Genomic DNA, 17,258 nt, shown 5'->3' on the forward strand with positions numbered 1-17,258 from the left:
TGTGTGTGTGTTTGTGTGTGTGTGTGTCTGTGTGTGTGTGTGAGAGAAAGCTCAGATGTAGTTATTTGAGTGGAGGTGCTTTTGCAAGCTGTGAACTCATCTCCATCGACTGCCAGGAATGGGCACTCATCCAGAGGAGCGTGGGTATCTAAGAGGGATGCCTGTGAAAGAATGGAAGAATGTCTCTCTCTCTCTCTCTCTCTCTCTCTCTCCCTCTCTCTCTTTGTGTGTGTGTGTGTGTGTGTATGTTCATCTATAACGCAGATGAAGTTTGTGCGTGTATGTGTGAGAAAGAGAGAGAGATAGTATACAACGTGTGTGTGTGTGTGTGTGTGTGTGTGTGTGTGTGTGTGTTTCGTACTGATAGTTCGGCTCATGGAACTCTGGAGATTTACAACCTGAAGACGTGCATTAGAGGATTTCACATTAGTAGGTTTGACTGAGCTTGATGAGACAGCTGATTATAGTGAAATTGTAGTTCGCGGCGTGGTCTGCTATGGTAGAAAGGTAATGATTCTCAAGTAATGAAGTTGGTAGTGTGTTTTTAGCAGCTAAATGACTATACGGGATGCCAATGCATTTCTGAGCACAGTTAAAGTGTAGATGAGGTGTAGTATTCTACCACAGTACACTGAAGCAGCGTGTGAGCTCTGTGGCAAGGAGCGCACAGGAATACGGTTACCTCACTAGTTTAATATTTTTATATACATGTGCATGGGTGTGTAGGCTGTGTGTGTGTGTGTGTGTGTGTGTGTGTGTGTGTGTGTGTGTGTGTGTGTGTGTGTGTGTGTGTGTACATGTATGTGTGTGTCACTTTTTACTATGCACAAGAGTGAGATTAATGTAGCCTGTGGATTGTGTGTAATCTCCCCCATGGCTGTGTATACATGTATGTATGCATGCATTAAAGTGTGGAGGTATGCATGTGGGTGAGCTATGGAGATTTGGCAGGTCTGTGTGTTACATTAAAACCCTTCCAGTATGCCAACCATCTAACTGTGCTCCCTGTGGCGTTGGTGTGTGTGTGTGTGTGTGTGTGTGTGTGTGTGTGTGTGTGTGTGTGTGTGTGTGTCATGTATAGTGTGTGTCACTTTTAAATGCACAAGAGTGAGATTAATGTAGCCTGTGGATTGTGTGTAATCTCCCCCATGGCTGTGTATACATGTATGTATGCATGCATTAAAGTGTGGAGGTATGCATGTGGGTGAGCTATGGAGATTTGCCAGGTCTGTGTGTTACATTAAAACCCTTCCAGTAAGGAAACCAACCATCTAACTGTGCTCTCCTGTGGCGTTGGTGTGTGTGTGTGTGTGTGTGTGTGTGTGTGTGTGTTGTGTGTGTGTGTGTGCGTGTGTGTGTGTGTGTGTGTGTGCGCATGCGTGTGCGTGTGTGTGTGTGTGTGTGTGTGTGTGTGTGCGCATGAATGTGTGTTTGCAGTGTTGATGTGTGGGCGGCCCATGATGCCCCTCTATGGCGATGCTGTGAGCCTCGATGTGAGCGTCGGCGGGCACGTCGTCTACCGATGCCACCCGGGGTACCAGCTGCAGGGCTACCACATCGCCACCTGTATGCTGGAGGGCACCTGGAGCGCCCCCCCTCCACAGTGTGGTGAGATGCTAGGCCTCGGCACGACTCTAGTACATCTAGTACTCTAGTTTTAGTACAACCTGTTGTTTGATTAATGGTATGATCGGCCGATTGGTTGGTTTTCAGCCTGTTCACAGCTGTTTAACACACTTCTAGGTCATCATTTATTTCTAGAATTCAATTTAGAGTTTTAATTAAATTCAAATTAATGTAAATACACATTTTGTTACGCATTACTGATACAAATACGGAAACAAAGCATAGACTTTTACATCTGATGGCAATGGTAGAGGCCAAAATGGCAAATATGGCAAAAGTTGTAATGACGGCCAATATGGATAGATATGGATATGTAATTAAAGTATTCATTTATATTTCAAATAATTGACATGTGTGTGTGTGTGTGTGTGTGTGTGTGTGTGTGTGTGTGTGTGTGTGTGTGTTTATACGCCTTGGTGATCCAGTGCCTGTGCAGGAGAGGACCTGTCCAGTCCCACCCAAGCCCACCTATGGGGACCACTTCCTGGTGTATGGCCCAGGAGACGAGCTCATTGCCCTGCAGTACCTCTGCTATAAGCCCTACAAGCTGAGCGGGATGCAGCAGAGGACGTGCCTGGCCAATGGCACCTGGAGCGGGACAGCGCCCTCCTGTGTTAAAGGTTGGTACTGACCGAGACTGATGGAAATCTATAGCCAAAGCTCTGGGTCGGTGGTCACTTGGGACAAAGTTTGAATCAGATATGTAACATGTGGAAGGAAGTGAGCAGGAAATAAAATGACTTTATTGTCATCATGTTACTTTATTATTTCTGCACAGTGATTTAGATGTCTTACAATAGAAGTTGTTTTTTATGGCTGCTATTTACAACAGAGGTGCTGACAGTTTTTGTTCTCTGGATTTAACAGTTCTGAGTCCTGCGCCCCCGCCAGATGAGGAAAAAGAGAAAGAGGCGAAAGAGAAAGAGACGGGCCAAGGCAAACATCCCTTCGGAAAAGACACCAAAGATACTGATGACTCCACAAATATGGTCAAAGAAAAGGGTCCCGAAAAAGAAGAAAAAGGACTGGACATAGATCAAGACATCCAGATAGTCATTTTCAAGGAGCCTGGTCAAGATGAAGACAAAAATGTGAGTGTGGACGCAGGCAAAGACCCCCGCAAGGACGTGGACAAAGACCCGGACAAGGACGTGGACAAAGACCCGAATGTGGACACAGTAGGACCAAAGGATCCGACCATAAGTGTCCCTAAAAACACTAGCAAAGAAAGCACAGACGATATCAACACGGTCCAGGAGAAAGACCCTGAGCTCAAGAAAGATTTAGACAAAGGTCTGGATAAGGATGTGCATACACATGTGTATGTGGATAAAGGATCGGAGAATGTTCTTATCATAAAAGATCTCCGTCCTAAAAACACAAGTAAAGTCAAGGAAGACAATGTCAATACAGTGGAGGAGAAGACGTCTGAAGGAGACAAAGACCTAGGAAGGGGTCTAGATAAGGACTTGCATCCAGACAAAGGAGTTTTGGGCGCCCCTAAAGACCCGGTCGACAACCTGGGCAGAGACATTGAAATAGTGCTGCTGTCTGAAAAGGGGAAAACCAGCGTGTCCAAAGATGTTCTGATACACACAGAGTACAACCTTGAGAAAGACGTGAACGTGCAGCAGCGCCGGTCGCCGTAACGACAACACCACCCGAGACAGCAGCCCCACCACCTCCCAAGACAAGTGACAACGACCTGGATGCCGAACCGAGCAGTAACGCTACGGATGTGATCAGCTCCAATGACATCGAGAACATCGACAAATCAGCTCCTCCTGAACTAGACAGAAAACAATACCCAGTCGGAGGTAATATTACAGAGATATCCTCTCCGGGCACGACAGAGCAGGGTGGGACAGGCTCCCACGCCAAGGGAAGTGAGGACTCGGAGATGGGGCCAGATGCGGACTCAGACGCAGACTCAGAGGAGCACCCTGCAACAAAGCCAAGCGCTAACCCTACACGACTTCCCACAGTGACAGACGGGTTGGAAATGGAGAAAGACATCAAAGGGGATTGGAAGAGCGGGCCCGACAACAAGAGCGTCACTGGTAAAATAACAGGAAATCTCCATTCCTTGGCCGGGGTCACCATGTACTGATGAACCTCAGCAACTCCCTTTAAAAGCACAGACTTATCCACTCATCCCAGCCATCATTTAACTCCTCCACACTCATTTCACATCTCACTCTAGCAAAACATGTAATATACAGTGTGCAAATTATCATAATATAAGGTTTTGCACCTACGTCATAATGTCATGTGACCGTTTGTTTACAACTAGAGTGGTAGGCAAGAATGGTAGGCAAGGCACTGCAGAGAGTGGTAGGCAAGCCTACAACAGTCGGTTGTATAGGCTACACATAGTTACAAATAGCTTCAAAATTGAAATTTTAATATCAAATATTGACCGATGTCGACCACTTGTGTAGGCCCTAACAGTTGGTTTTACAATAAGAAGCAAAAAGGCTTAATTTAACGACCGCTTAGCCTACCTATCCTCGTGGTTGTGGAGGATGATCGTTAGCAGCTGTGAAGTATTTTATTCTCAAGATAGCTAATGGTGTAGCCTACTGTCTACGAAGACGAGGGCTAAAATACAACCATCTACAGTCATCCAAAAATGAATTGCCAGAGACAGGCTATGAAGGGAAAAAGTGCAGCATTTTAAACATGGCAAGATTATTTTACCGAACAGTTTGTTCTAATTTGTCTCGTGAAAATACGTGCTTGTGGACATCAATCACCTATCTTCTGTCCTTTCTATTTCATCGCTATCATGTGTGTCATTTGATTATATAATCACAACAAATGCTAATAAATGAAAACAGAATAGGCTTTTGTGCTATAGGCTAACGTTACAGGTCACTTAGGCTAACTCCCGTATGTCAAAATAAACTGATTTGATCCTAATAGTTTAGCGATCACACACAACAACTTAACACAGCAACCTCAAACACCACTGTTGAACCTAGGCTACTGCTTCAGTCATGTAAGAAATAAGCAGTTTATGAATTATCTTTACCCGCTTAATCAAGTCCACATGACCAAAAATAACAACATATTTAAAGGCTGAGCTAGCATAACAGCCTAATATAGGCGATGCTGCAATGGATAACTAATAAAAGTTTCACACAATTAATGAACTTTATCACTCACATTCTGAGTTTTTCTGGGTGGTTATATATCCATGCAGATCGCCTTGGAATAAGCCATCGCTGTTATATGATATAATATGTTACAGGATTCATGACTAACGCCATTAATGTTATGATGCTGACTGACGCTGGCTATAACAGTAGCTTCTAGGCTACCGTTTTAAAGTCTGCTGAGTCTACTGCCTACCAAATCCTGTCGCTGTTCAGTTGAAGTTAAATGATCAAATATTGTTTGATTTTGTGTCAGCTTTCAGAAGGAAGACATGTTCCTTTCTGGTCAAATTTCACAGCTTCTAAGAAAGGCTATCGCCTAAGAAAGGCTATCGCCTTCGTAAACCGAAGTTTTGAACAGAGAAAAAAAAAGTTAGGGCTACCATTAGGCTACATGCAGGTTCTCCGATACAGATCAATGCACCAAATCAGGGCGATTTTAGCTAAACAACGCTCCTGTGACAGGCTATCAAATATTGAACAATGGGATAACGTTTCATCATCACCTTTATTGATGCCTGAAATGTTGACATTGCTGAAATACAGAGATGTAGCCTACTGAGAGGCAGCTGCAGACAACGATGTTCAATGGGTTCAACTTGTCCCTTGCCTACCAGCTGGATGTAAACAAAGCTATAGAACCTAGAATACGTCACATGAAAAACGTTAATACAGTACATAACATATAGACCCTTTCAAGAGAGTTCCATTATCAGCATCATAGTTGGCCCCACAAGACTTCCTTTTTAACATTCCATATGTTATCTTAATGCAGAGGAAGTAGATGAGGGAACCAAATAGAATGTTCAAGCATTGTTTTTGTTTTTATTGTTGAAAGGGTCTATACATTAATATACTGCTTGCTACCCTATTTCACCATTTTATCACAATGAGCCCATCGAACATCAATAGCAACAAATAACATTATCATTATTAGTAGTATGTATGTTTACTATAATTAAATGTTATATTTAAGTACAGTAAATGTTATATATAAATGTTAATATTATATTTATATAATATTGTTATATTATTAACTATACATTTTAACTGTGAAGGTCTTGTGTTTATGTCCCTGCCTCTCCCCTGACAGATAGGAAGAAGTGTCCTCCTCCCCCTCGTCTCTGTCATGGCTACTGGGAGCTGGTCCCGGGTCTGTCTCCAGAGACGGTGGAGTTCTTCTGCAACCACTCCTATGCCCTGAGTGGCGCTGCCCGCCGTTCGTGCCAACCAGATGGCTCCTGGAATGGTACCCAGCCCATCTGCATGAGAGGTACGGCAGCTCTCGGTCAGACACTGACACGCACACACGTCTCTCTGATGTTGGTCTCATTCGTGTGTGTGTGTGTGTGTGTGTGTGTGTGTGTGTGTGTGTGTGTGTGTGTGTGTGTGTGTGTTTGTGTGTGTGTGTGTGTGTGTGTGTGTGTGTGTGTGCTCATGCCTTCATGTGTGTTTGTCTGTTTCTACAGCCTGTAGAGAGCCAAAGGTGTCTAATCTGGTGAGACAGACTGTCCTGCCTCCACAGGTCCTCTCCAGGTGTGCCTCCAAACCCAACACACACACACACACACACACACACACACACACACACACACACACACACACACACACACACACACACACACACACACACACACACACACACACACACACACACACACAACACACACACACACACACACACACACACACACACACACACACACACACACACACACATGCAGGCATACACACACACACACACACACACACACACACACACACACACACACACACACACACACATGCATACATTGCTTATATGCAAATTCTCCCCTGACCTGACCTACTTAAGCATTACACAATGTCCTCTAATATAGCTCAGCTATGACATGCTCTCCCGAGTTATAGGCTTTTTATGTAGGCTTCATGTTTATGATGTTCCACCTTATTTATGTCCCACTCAGGAAAACCCCAGTGCACAAGCTGTACTCCTCAGCCAGTTTGGGCAAGCCTTTCGTCTCTGCTGCCCCCACCAGGAGCCCGCAGGTACTGCACCAGCTGCCCCCAGGCTTCCACCCCCTCTACACGCACATCCAGTACGAGTGCCTCTCGCCCTACTACCAGCACTCGGGCAGCTCCCGTCGCACCTGCCTGAAGACGGGCAAGTGGAGCGGGCGCCATGTCTCCTGCTCACCAGGTGAGGGGGGTAGAGGGCAACATGTTGTCTGATTGGAAGTAATGTTACGTATTTTTTTTTAGGTTAGATTAGATTAGATTCAACTCTATTGCCATTGTGCAGAGTACAAGTACAAATACAACGAAATGCAGTTTGCGTCTAACCAGAAGTGCAAAAAAGCAGAAAAGTGCAATGTGATATACAAAGTATAAACAGGTGATGCATAGACAGGACAAGAAATATAGTGCAGTGTAGACAGTAGTATACAGATAGTTTACAGAAGGTGGTTTAGAGTAATATAAATAAAATATAAATATGTGCAGTGTATTAGCGGTAACCTTATAAGAGCAGATCATAAATATGGCTATGTAGTATGAACAATGTATGAACAACATGTACAGATATGTGCAGTGTAGTAGCAGTAACATTATAAGAGTAGTAAGAAAAAAGCCTATAACATTTGTTCCCTAAATGGGGCACAAATTGAGCAAGTTTCTCAATACAAATATCTGGGCATTTGGCTAGATAACAAACTAACATTTAGAACACATGTACTTGATCTCACAAAAAAGGTAAAAAATAAATTAGGTGCACTTTACAGGATTAGGTGTTGCTTCTCTTTAGAAAACAGAATGACCATTATTCAAGCAACTACTGTATAATGTCAGTCCTAGACTATGGTGACATTGTGTATATGCATGCAGCCCCTTCCACTCTGAAATCACTTGATGCAGTTTATCACAGTTCACTACGTTTTATAACTGGAGATGGGTTTAAAACTCATCACTGTAAATTATACCAAAATGTAGGATGGTCTTCCCTCTATGATAGGAGGGAAAGGCACTGCCTCCTTTTTGTTTATAAGGCATTACTGGGAAAGTTACCTTTATACCTAACTTCTCTTCTGAACATAAAATCAATCTGCCACAATACACGCTCACAGGGTTTTATATCTCTTCAAACTCCTCAAATTACATCTGAATTTGGTAAATTAGCTTTTACATTTTTTGCATCAAATAAATGGAACAAATTGCAAGAGTTATTGAAATTAGATAGGTTTGTGTCACTAGACCAATTCAAGGGTATGATTGATGATATGGCTGTTGCACAATGTTCTTGCTTTGACTGATATTTTAGACCTTTTATATCATTATTATTATTTATACATTCCCCTTCTTTTCTTTCTATTTATTATTATTATTTTTATTTCATTTGTGTTATTATTACTATTATTATTATTTGCCTTTTGTATCTTTTATTGTTCTTGTTTTGTTGTTTTGATTATTGTTGTTGTTTTGTAACTCAGGGCATTGCTGTAAAAGAGCTTGATGCTCAGTCAATTTCTCCCTGAATAAAAAACGGTTGATGGTGATTGATGATGAAGAATAATGATGAGCTATGATACAAAAGGTGTTAGATTTCTAGAATCCCTATTCAAGGAATTATTGTCTGCACAATACTGTTGTCAAATTCATACTATGTAGAATGTCTTTGTATTTGTTATATGTTATTATGATGATATGTGAATGCCATTTGACTGTTTTACTGAATTACATTATATTATTTTCTATCTAAACTAATGCTAAAATTAAAGCTGAAGCAAAATCTGAGGACCAACAGAAATTGTGTCATTGTGTCACAATGAACATTAAGATGTACAGACAGCTAGTCGCTGAAGGTCTCACCCTCCCTTTCCTGCTCTCTCTTTCTGTCAGTGTGCGGAAAGATCTCGAACTTTGATCCCCAGTCGCCAAGGGAGATTCACTGGCCCTGGCTAGTGGCCATCTACCGACGCTCAGTTCCGGGCTCCGGTGGCAAGATGGGCGTGGTGGGCAAGGCTGGCAAAGGGCTGGCAGGGGGCGGCACAGAGGACGTGTCTGGGTCTGAGGGCTGGCAGCTGGTGTGCAGCGGGGCACTGGTCAACCAGCGCAGCGTGGTGGTGGCTGCCCACTGCGTCACGGAGCTGGGAAAGCTCTACCCGCTGGACGCTGCCAAAGTCAAGGTGGTGCTAGGGAAGAAGTTCCGCAGCGATCAGAGGCACACGAAAGGCCTGCAGCACCTCAGGGTAGGAGTGGCACACACACACACACATATGCATGCACACACACACACACACAAACACACACACACACACACACACACACACACACACACACACACACACATCAAGCATAATACAGTAATGAAGGCTGCAAAGGGAAAAACAGTCTCCACACACACTAACATTCTACAACATCATGTGATCCAAAAAGCGAACAGTCATCGATTGGTTGCAGATCAGATAACAGAGACAGATAAGAAGTCACACCACTGGTTTTCAACTAGCGATCGATCTGACATTGCATGTTTCCCATTGTATGTGTAAATGAGTTGCTAGCACAGAGTGACTGTGCTGTTTTGTGCATAGTTCACCCCTTTGGACAGGACAACCAGGAAAGCAGGAAAAACACGCACATACACACACACTCTGACATAACTGGGTTTCACAAATGACTTCCATTTATATCATGCTGCATTATTATTGTTCTCTTAAGTTATTATTTTTTTTTTTATTATGTATTTTTTGGCCTTTTTATGCCTTTAATCAGACAGGACAGTGGAGAACGACAGGAAGTGAGTGGGAGAGAGAGTTGGGGGTGGGCTCCGGAAAGGACCACGGGGCGGGAATCGAACCCGGGTCGCCGGCGCTCTTAAGTTATTTTTTTAGACAAATATGAATTAAGTAATGTATTTAAAACTGAATGTAAGACCATGATGACAGGAGCTGAGTGTTGCGTAAATAAAGGGCTACATATGTGCGTGGATGATTACAGCAACACTGCAGGAAGTTTAGATATTTTTATTCTGCTAAACTTCTCATCAGAGACGTTTTACCGGTCTCAGTTACATCACACTGCACACATTTTTCTCGAAGGAAACAAAAACAATAAACAGTTTCCTCATTCAAGTGAACTGTTCATTGTCTTCCTTCGTATCTCAGCATCTCCCTCATGGACGGTGTCACTGTTATCTCTGCTGATCTTATCGCTTTCTAATCTCTCGCTAAGCTCTAGGATACAGAGGTCAGATGTTCGGAGCTCACACCTACTGCTGCTGTGTTTTTTTTCACCTGTTCTCAGGTGGCCTCCATTGCCGTCCACCCCAGTTATGACCCCCTGCTTCTGGACGCAGACGTGGCCGTGCTGAAGTTGCTGGACAAGGCTCGCATCGGGGAGTACGTGCTGCCCATCTGTCTTCCTGAGGCCACGGGCCCTGCCATGGAGGAGGAGGAGGAGGCGACGAGGGTGAAGCAGGCGGTGGTGACGGGCTGGTCTCTGCTGGCGGAGCCGTGGGGGGGCGAGGGGGAACAGGCGGGGGCAGCGATGGAGGCGGAAGAAGAACGAGCAAGAGTGGGGCGCGTGCAGCTGGGGTCGGACGCGGTCCAGTGCGAGCGGCAGTACGCCCGCAACGGCATGCCCATCAGCATCACCGAGAACATGTTCTGCGGTCGCCAGCAGGCCGACGCCAGCCCCTCACGCATCTGCCCCGCCGACACCGGGGGCATCCTGCTCCTGCCCGCGCCCACCCCGGTACCCTCCCCTGGTGGGGGCGACTCGTCCATCCTTCTCCTGGAGGAGGAGGAGGAGCAGAACAGGAAGCTGCGCGTCTGGAGGCTCCTGGGACTGGTCAGCTTCGGCTACGACCATCCCGAGTGCAACCCGCAGCTCTACACCGTCTACACACGTGTGGCCAACTTCAGAGACTTTATTGAGAGCAACATGAAATAGATTGCCTTCTCTCCCTTTATCCCCAAACTCATTCACTCAATCTCTAGCTCACATACACCTCACTTCATTAGATCGCTCAGGTGAGTTTTCTCCAGCGTACCTCTCCGTCATTCTCAGTTATATCCATTCGTACCGTAACATAATGTGTTTTCTGACAGAAAAAGATCAGATAACACTTGATTGTGCAATAGCCTGAGATCTCGGAGGGCGTCCATTGGTTTAGACCTCAAACAACCAGTAGGTGGCATTCTCTGATTATTTTCAGCAGATGTTTGAGTTCATCCAGGATCATAGATTTTGCAATCCTCCAGGATGCCTGTTAACTTTGAAATGTACATATACTGTATTTTAATGTATTATTCCAAATTGTAAACATGAAAAAGGTGTAAATATTGTGTTAAATGACAGATAGGTCCTAATGATCTTTAAATAAAATTATGAGTGTACTAAATAGGAACAACAGCCTGGGACTAAATGCTCTTCTGCTCTTCCACACGGTTTATCCAGGAGATGGTCTTGTTACCCTACTCTCAGTAGACTGCAGTATTAACAAAGCCCCACTAGATGGAAGTGCTGCTCCTCAAACAGCCCGAGCAAGGCCCTGCATCAAGAGAGAAGCAGCTGTACAATTGTGTTGTGTTTCCCCTTAAAGCAAAGACTTTTCATTTAAGTACATGATTTTAAAAAAATACTGTAAATAAGTGTATGGAAAAACCCTGTGACCTTGAAATGCTGTATTGGGGACGGGTGGGCAAATTGGCAGCATGAAAAGTGTCAACACATAGTCAAGTCAAGTTTCTTCATTTAGCACATTTCACAGATTCAGATACACAGATTCATTCAACGTAACCTGGCTCCGCCCGTCTCATTTCACTTCAGAAAAGAAGCGTAGTCTGGTTCACGAGGCATTCAATGTGCTTTTACATAAACAAAAGCAAACAGTAATAGCAAATGATGGCATAGAACGGCAATAGTCAAATAATAGTTTAAAAAAAGTATAAAAAAGAAAAAAGAAAACATAAAACACACAAGGTAATAGTACATAAAATCATAAAAGGGCAATTGTTTAAAAATGTTAACAAAGTTATAATTAAAAGACATAAAAAAAACAATATAGAATGAATAAAAGACAGTGCAAAACAACAAATTACTGGAACACTACCAACAACTTACTGGTAACCTGTGTGCTTTATAGTGTCCTAGTCAGCCAACAACTTAACCTGTGTGCTTTATAGTCTCCTAGTCAGCCAACAACGTAATTCAGTGACAGTGAGCCTAGTCAAACACCCAATGAACAACAGCACTCTATAATATATATTATGGAGATTCTTGAAGTAGCCCCAAACATTTTTTTTTCCTTTCAGGGCCAAAAATGCCCGACCAATAGGGCCCGATAGTCCCATCAAGGGCTCACTTGGAAAAGAGGCTATTGTCTCAATGTGACTACCCTGGTTAAATAAAGGATAAATACAATTCTTTATTTGTTTCTTTCTTGCTCTCTCTCTCTGTCTATCTTTTCTGAAACTACCATCCAATGTTGGAACTTGCTGAACATGCATTGCTGAAATCAGTATTGATTCAGAGGTAACGTTCTACACCCTTCAACAGATATAGCTGAGTCAGTGCCAAGTTGGAGAGATATTGTACATAGCCTACTGAACATACTGTAGGATTTCAGCATCCACGCTTGAGCCACAAATAAACTATATTTTTATCTTAGGTGGTCTACATGTTAATGGGTTTAGGATGCATATAACAGTGAACATTTACACCTCAATACTGTATGTTGACCATGATTACTATCTATATTACAATGTTTCAAACTACATGTACTGTACTTAAATTCCATATTGGAATTAGCTGATTAAAAAAAAGGTAAAAAGGGATTGGGGCACTTTTGATGTGATGGTTTTGGAGTGAAATTAAAAAATTGACAGAAAGAGATGACAGTGTGTGTGTGTGCGCGTGTGTGTTTGCGTGATATGTCTTGGCTTGGCTATGTCGTGTGTGTGTGTGGATGTGTATTCTCTGGAGAGACAGAGGGGACAGCAGCATTCTCCTCCAGCTCTGGAAGAGACCAGGTTCTCAGGCCCTGACCACATCAAAGGCCACTTTGCATGACGAGAGGATCTGATTGGTGGAGGGGGGAGTGACACAGTGGATGGCTCAGAGCACCTGCCCCCTGGGGGATGTGTGTGTGTGTGTGTATGGGGGGGGGACTACACACAGAGGGACACAGACACAGTTACAGATACAGAGTTACACACAAACACACAGACAGACACATATTCACACACATGCACACACACACTCTTCCATGTCAGCCTGTTGCCTGCAGGTGAGACATGTGAGGCCTATCTGTCTGATGTCCTTGGGGGTCTGATATTTCCAGGGCAACAACATTAGCATTTTACCTCGCAGGTGTGCCATCAAACACCACACACACGCACACACACACACACGCACACACACACACGCACACACACACACGCACACACACACTAACCCTCCCCCATCCCTTACTCAGCTGAGCTAATCAGGGACTTCTGGCACTCAGCATGTTCAGCACACACACACACCTACACTCATGCTCACACAGACACACACACACACACTCATGCTCACACAGACACACACACACACACACACACACACATACACTCATGCTCACACAGCACACACACACACATACACTCATGCTCACACACACAAACACACACACACGCACATACACTCCTGCTCACACACACACATACACACACACAAACAGACACACACACACACACACAAACATGCATATACATAGGAGAAATACATGTATAGGATCATAGGTGACACAAAGGCAACAGAAGACACATATAGAAATAATTCAACACACACACCCACACACACACACACACACTATAAATGTCAATACATACACACAATAACAGATGTAATTTGGACTGTGTGTGCCTCCATGTCAGCAGCTGTGGTGTTGGCTGCAGATTCAGTAGACACCCGATGATTTATGATGGCTCGTCCATTCAGCCTGTGATGAATTCTAGGAGCCTGGCTCTGGACACATGTGATTTCCTCCAGAGACTGTAAACACACCAGCAGCCATGTTGTTTGGTGGCATTTCTGGCAGTGGAAGCATACCCAAAGTCAAATACACACACACACACACACACACACACGATACGACACATGTGTGCATTCACATGCTCAAGCACACAAATACTCTCTCTCACACACACACATGCACACACTTGCATACGCGTGTGCACACACACACACACATACACTGTTCTTCTCAGGTGAAACGAAGGCTGGTTACATCTCTATCGCCACGCGACCGCTCCCATCCCCCTCCCTGCCCCCTCTCTATACCCCAGCAGCCCGGCAGCACTCCCTGGGGAACTTTGTCCTTGGGTCTTGCCTTTATTGCACTTTAACGCATCTGTAACAAGAACAAGATGACGGGCCACCACTACTGCCCTGCCATGGCCCTGGAGGTGTTAGTCCAGTCTCATTACTATACCACCTCGTCAATGCGTCATCCGTTATCCAGCCCACACTTGTCCTGGCTCCTCCCCAGTCTACCTACATGAAATAGGCCATGTGGAAATGCAAAAACAAGGAGCCTATCCCCCTGGGAGGGGGTGAGGTGGGGGTGTGGTGGGGTGGGGGGATGTGTTGGAGCGCTGTGGGATGGGGGGTGGCGGTTGCTTGTGCGCAAAGGCAGTAGCTCAGCGCTCACTTCACAAGGTCGGATTAATCTCAAACAGCTACAACGACAGCAGCGTTGCATCCACGCACCTGTTACCTGACTTTGTGATAAAAGGGTGTTAATGTTTACCCCCTGAGAGAGAGAGAGAGAGAGAGGAGGGGGGTGGAGTCAAAGTCTGGCTATAGTCTTTCCGCTGTGTTCCTAGAAGACTGTCTTTCCCAGGAGTGTGATATGGTATAGGCGCATGCATGCTAAACAGCCTCTGCCTATACACATCCTACCATAAAACATTCAAACGAACTAATGAGGGCACACACACAGACACATTTTATGTACTTTATTTGATTCCACAAGTCAAGTTACATTAGGAATCAAATCTTCTGAATAATCCAGTAGATTAAAGCACACACACACACACACACACACACACACACACACACACACACACACACACACATACACACACACATATATATTAAGATTCTCAAAACATTTTATTTTAAGGAAGCATTTTGAACAGTAATGACTTGCTGTAAACAGTAAATTGCTCACGTAACAACTAATCTTGAAGATCGAGTCTGGGATTCTGGCTCAATAGCCAGTACAATTGATCTGCTCCTTCTCATGCTCCTGAAGCAACGTGTTTGCGGATTTGTTTCTGGTTAGGGCCCAGTCCAGGCCACTGTGTCAGTTTCCCATTCACAGAGCCAGGACGACTGTTTTGGAATGCCGGAAGGTTTTTAAGGGTGCCCAAAGAATAGAAAGCTGAAAAGAGCTTAGGAAGGCAAGGCACACACTCCCCTATATATAGTTTCTTTGTGGCATACTGATTCCTACAGGCAGGGATGGGCAGTATTTCTGACACATATATTTAAAATACGTATTTCAAATACAAAATACTATTTTGTAACTTGTATTTTATGGGGTTGAAGAAGATGGCTCCGTATTTTGTATCAAAATACTTTATTGGTGTGTATTTTTGTATTTTAAAAATACTGCAAAATACTCTCTGTGAGAGTCTATGTGATGACGTCATAAAAAGGCCAAAGTGATGCATGCATGGTTTTGACCAGAGGGCTCTGGTGCTGACTTATGCCAAGCAGACACTAAGGTAACACTTTTTATTACACGGCTCTTCAGAGTGCTGCAGAAAGTTCCATTCACATGAATGGGCCTTCCCAACGTTCGGGCCTCTGTTAAATCTATATAAATCACCGGCAAAGTATACAATCACTGCTGTCAATGGCAACGGGTTGATTCACGTCTTTCATATCCCTCCGCAAGACGTCCGTACCTCCGCTGCGCATCGGGGTTCTGTTCTCCCTGTCGGGACTTATTTTCTGATAATTACCGACGGACAATACATTATCCCTTACATGGTAAGGGTACATGAATCATCATGAATTCATGCATTAATTCATTCATGGTTATTACTTCATGCCTTAATATCTCATGAATCATCAGGAATTGACATGAGTTCACCATATGTCATCCATGACCTCATGCATGAATAACATATCAACTAAAGCATTAAGTATGGTGGGTACATCATTATGAATTATGCTTTTTTAAGCATGATCATAATGATTTTTGTTTTTCTGTCACAAATGTGGTCATCACAGTAACTACTCATGGAATTCAATTCAGGCTTATTGTACATGAATTATCATGAATTCATGCATGTAAGACTTATTGAGTTATTAGGGGAATAATACAATAATTCATATTATCTTATGCATGCACATCATCATTAACTAACAGTGTTGCCAGTCACCTTAAAAAAGTAATCTGATTACTGATTACTGATTACTCCTTTAAAAAGTAACTTAGTTACTTTACTGATTACTTGATTTTAAAAGTAACTAAGTTAGATTACAAGTTACTTTATTAGTTACTTTCAGCAGCTGCCGACAACACCCCCACCGCCTCAACATAAAAATAACAACCGGTTTTGCCAATACTCACTATACTGGAAGTGCATTTTAACAGTAATGCCAACCATGTATAGCAGACATCCAAACCTAACCTACTTAGATACTGAAATTCAGATGTTTGTTCAATAATGTCTAGTCAGTACACCAAATAAGGAAGGCCTATTGATAGAAATTGTGATAAAAAGTGGTGAAATAGGTCCTTCTTTAACACTGATGAATGACATGGTCATGGTATTAATAATGGCAAAACTGTGAAATTACATGACTTAAACGTTAATTACTCTTGAGTTCATCATGTTTGTGGCCCCTCAACTAAAGTGGTGAATAGGTCCTACTTTAACACTGATGAATGACGTGTTAGTAATGATGCCAAAATTGTGAAATTACATTAATTAAAAGCTCAAAACAAAAATCATCATGATCATGCTTAATAAAGCATAATTCATAATGATGTACCCACCATACTTAATGCTTTAGTTGATATGTTGTTCATGCATGAGGTCATAAATGACATACAGTATGATGAACTCGTGTCAATTCCTGAAGATTCATGAGATATTAAGGCATGAAGTAATGCCTAAATCATAAATGAATGAATGCATGAAGTCATGATGATTCATGTACCCTTACCGTAAAGTGTTACCGACACTACTATTATACAAACAAACATAACAATATAGGGACATACTGTATGTTCACAGAGACCCTACTATTGTTTCTACTACTGATTTAATGTGACACAAATCGGACAGAACTATTAAAGGTTGTATCAGCGATGACGGGGTAACGTCACTTCTGTGGATGTTCAAACAAAACAGAGAGCTAGCTCGCTACTCCCTCCCCCTTCCTCCCGTGCAATTGGAACTCTCCTGAGCACACATATCGTCGGTTATTGGTTGGAAC

General features: G+C 43.4%; 1 protein-coding gene across 1 annotated transcript in view; it reads left to right on the top strand.

Annotated features, from left to right (window-relative positions):
- Window positions 1–12,651, top strand: part of pamr1b (peptidase domain containing associated with muscle regeneration 1b) — a 39,256-nt gene extending 26,605 nt beyond the window's left edge. The window contains exons 7-15 of the mRNA XM_048256145.1: window positions 1,438–1,608; window positions 2,052–2,246; window positions 2,494–3,267; window positions 3,300–3,686; window positions 5,878–6,057; window positions 6,254–6,320; window positions 6,731–6,963; window positions 8,658–9,007; window positions 10,062–12,651. Coding sequence (XP_048112102.1) covers window positions 1,438–1,608; window positions 2,052–2,246; window positions 2,494–3,267; window positions 3,300–3,686; window positions 5,878–6,057; window positions 6,254–6,320; window positions 6,731–6,963; window positions 8,658–9,007; window positions 10,062–10,709 — 3,005 coding nt within the window. The 3' untranslated portion in view covers window positions 10,710–12,651. The remainder of the gene's footprint in view (window positions 1–1,437; window positions 1,609–2,051; window positions 2,247–2,493; window positions 3,268–3,299; window positions 3,687–5,877; window positions 6,058–6,253; window positions 6,321–6,730; window positions 6,964–8,657; window positions 9,008–10,061) is intronic.
- Window positions 12,652–17,258: the final 4,607 nt, after the last annotated feature.

Source organism: Alosa alosa, chromosome 11, assembly GCF_017589495.1.
Source record: "Alosa alosa isolate M-15738 ecotype Scorff River chromosome 11, AALO_Geno_1.1, whole genome shotgun sequence".
Classification (NCBI taxonomy): Eukaryota; Metazoa; Chordata; class Actinopteri; order Clupeiformes; family Clupeidae; genus Alosa; species Alosa alosa.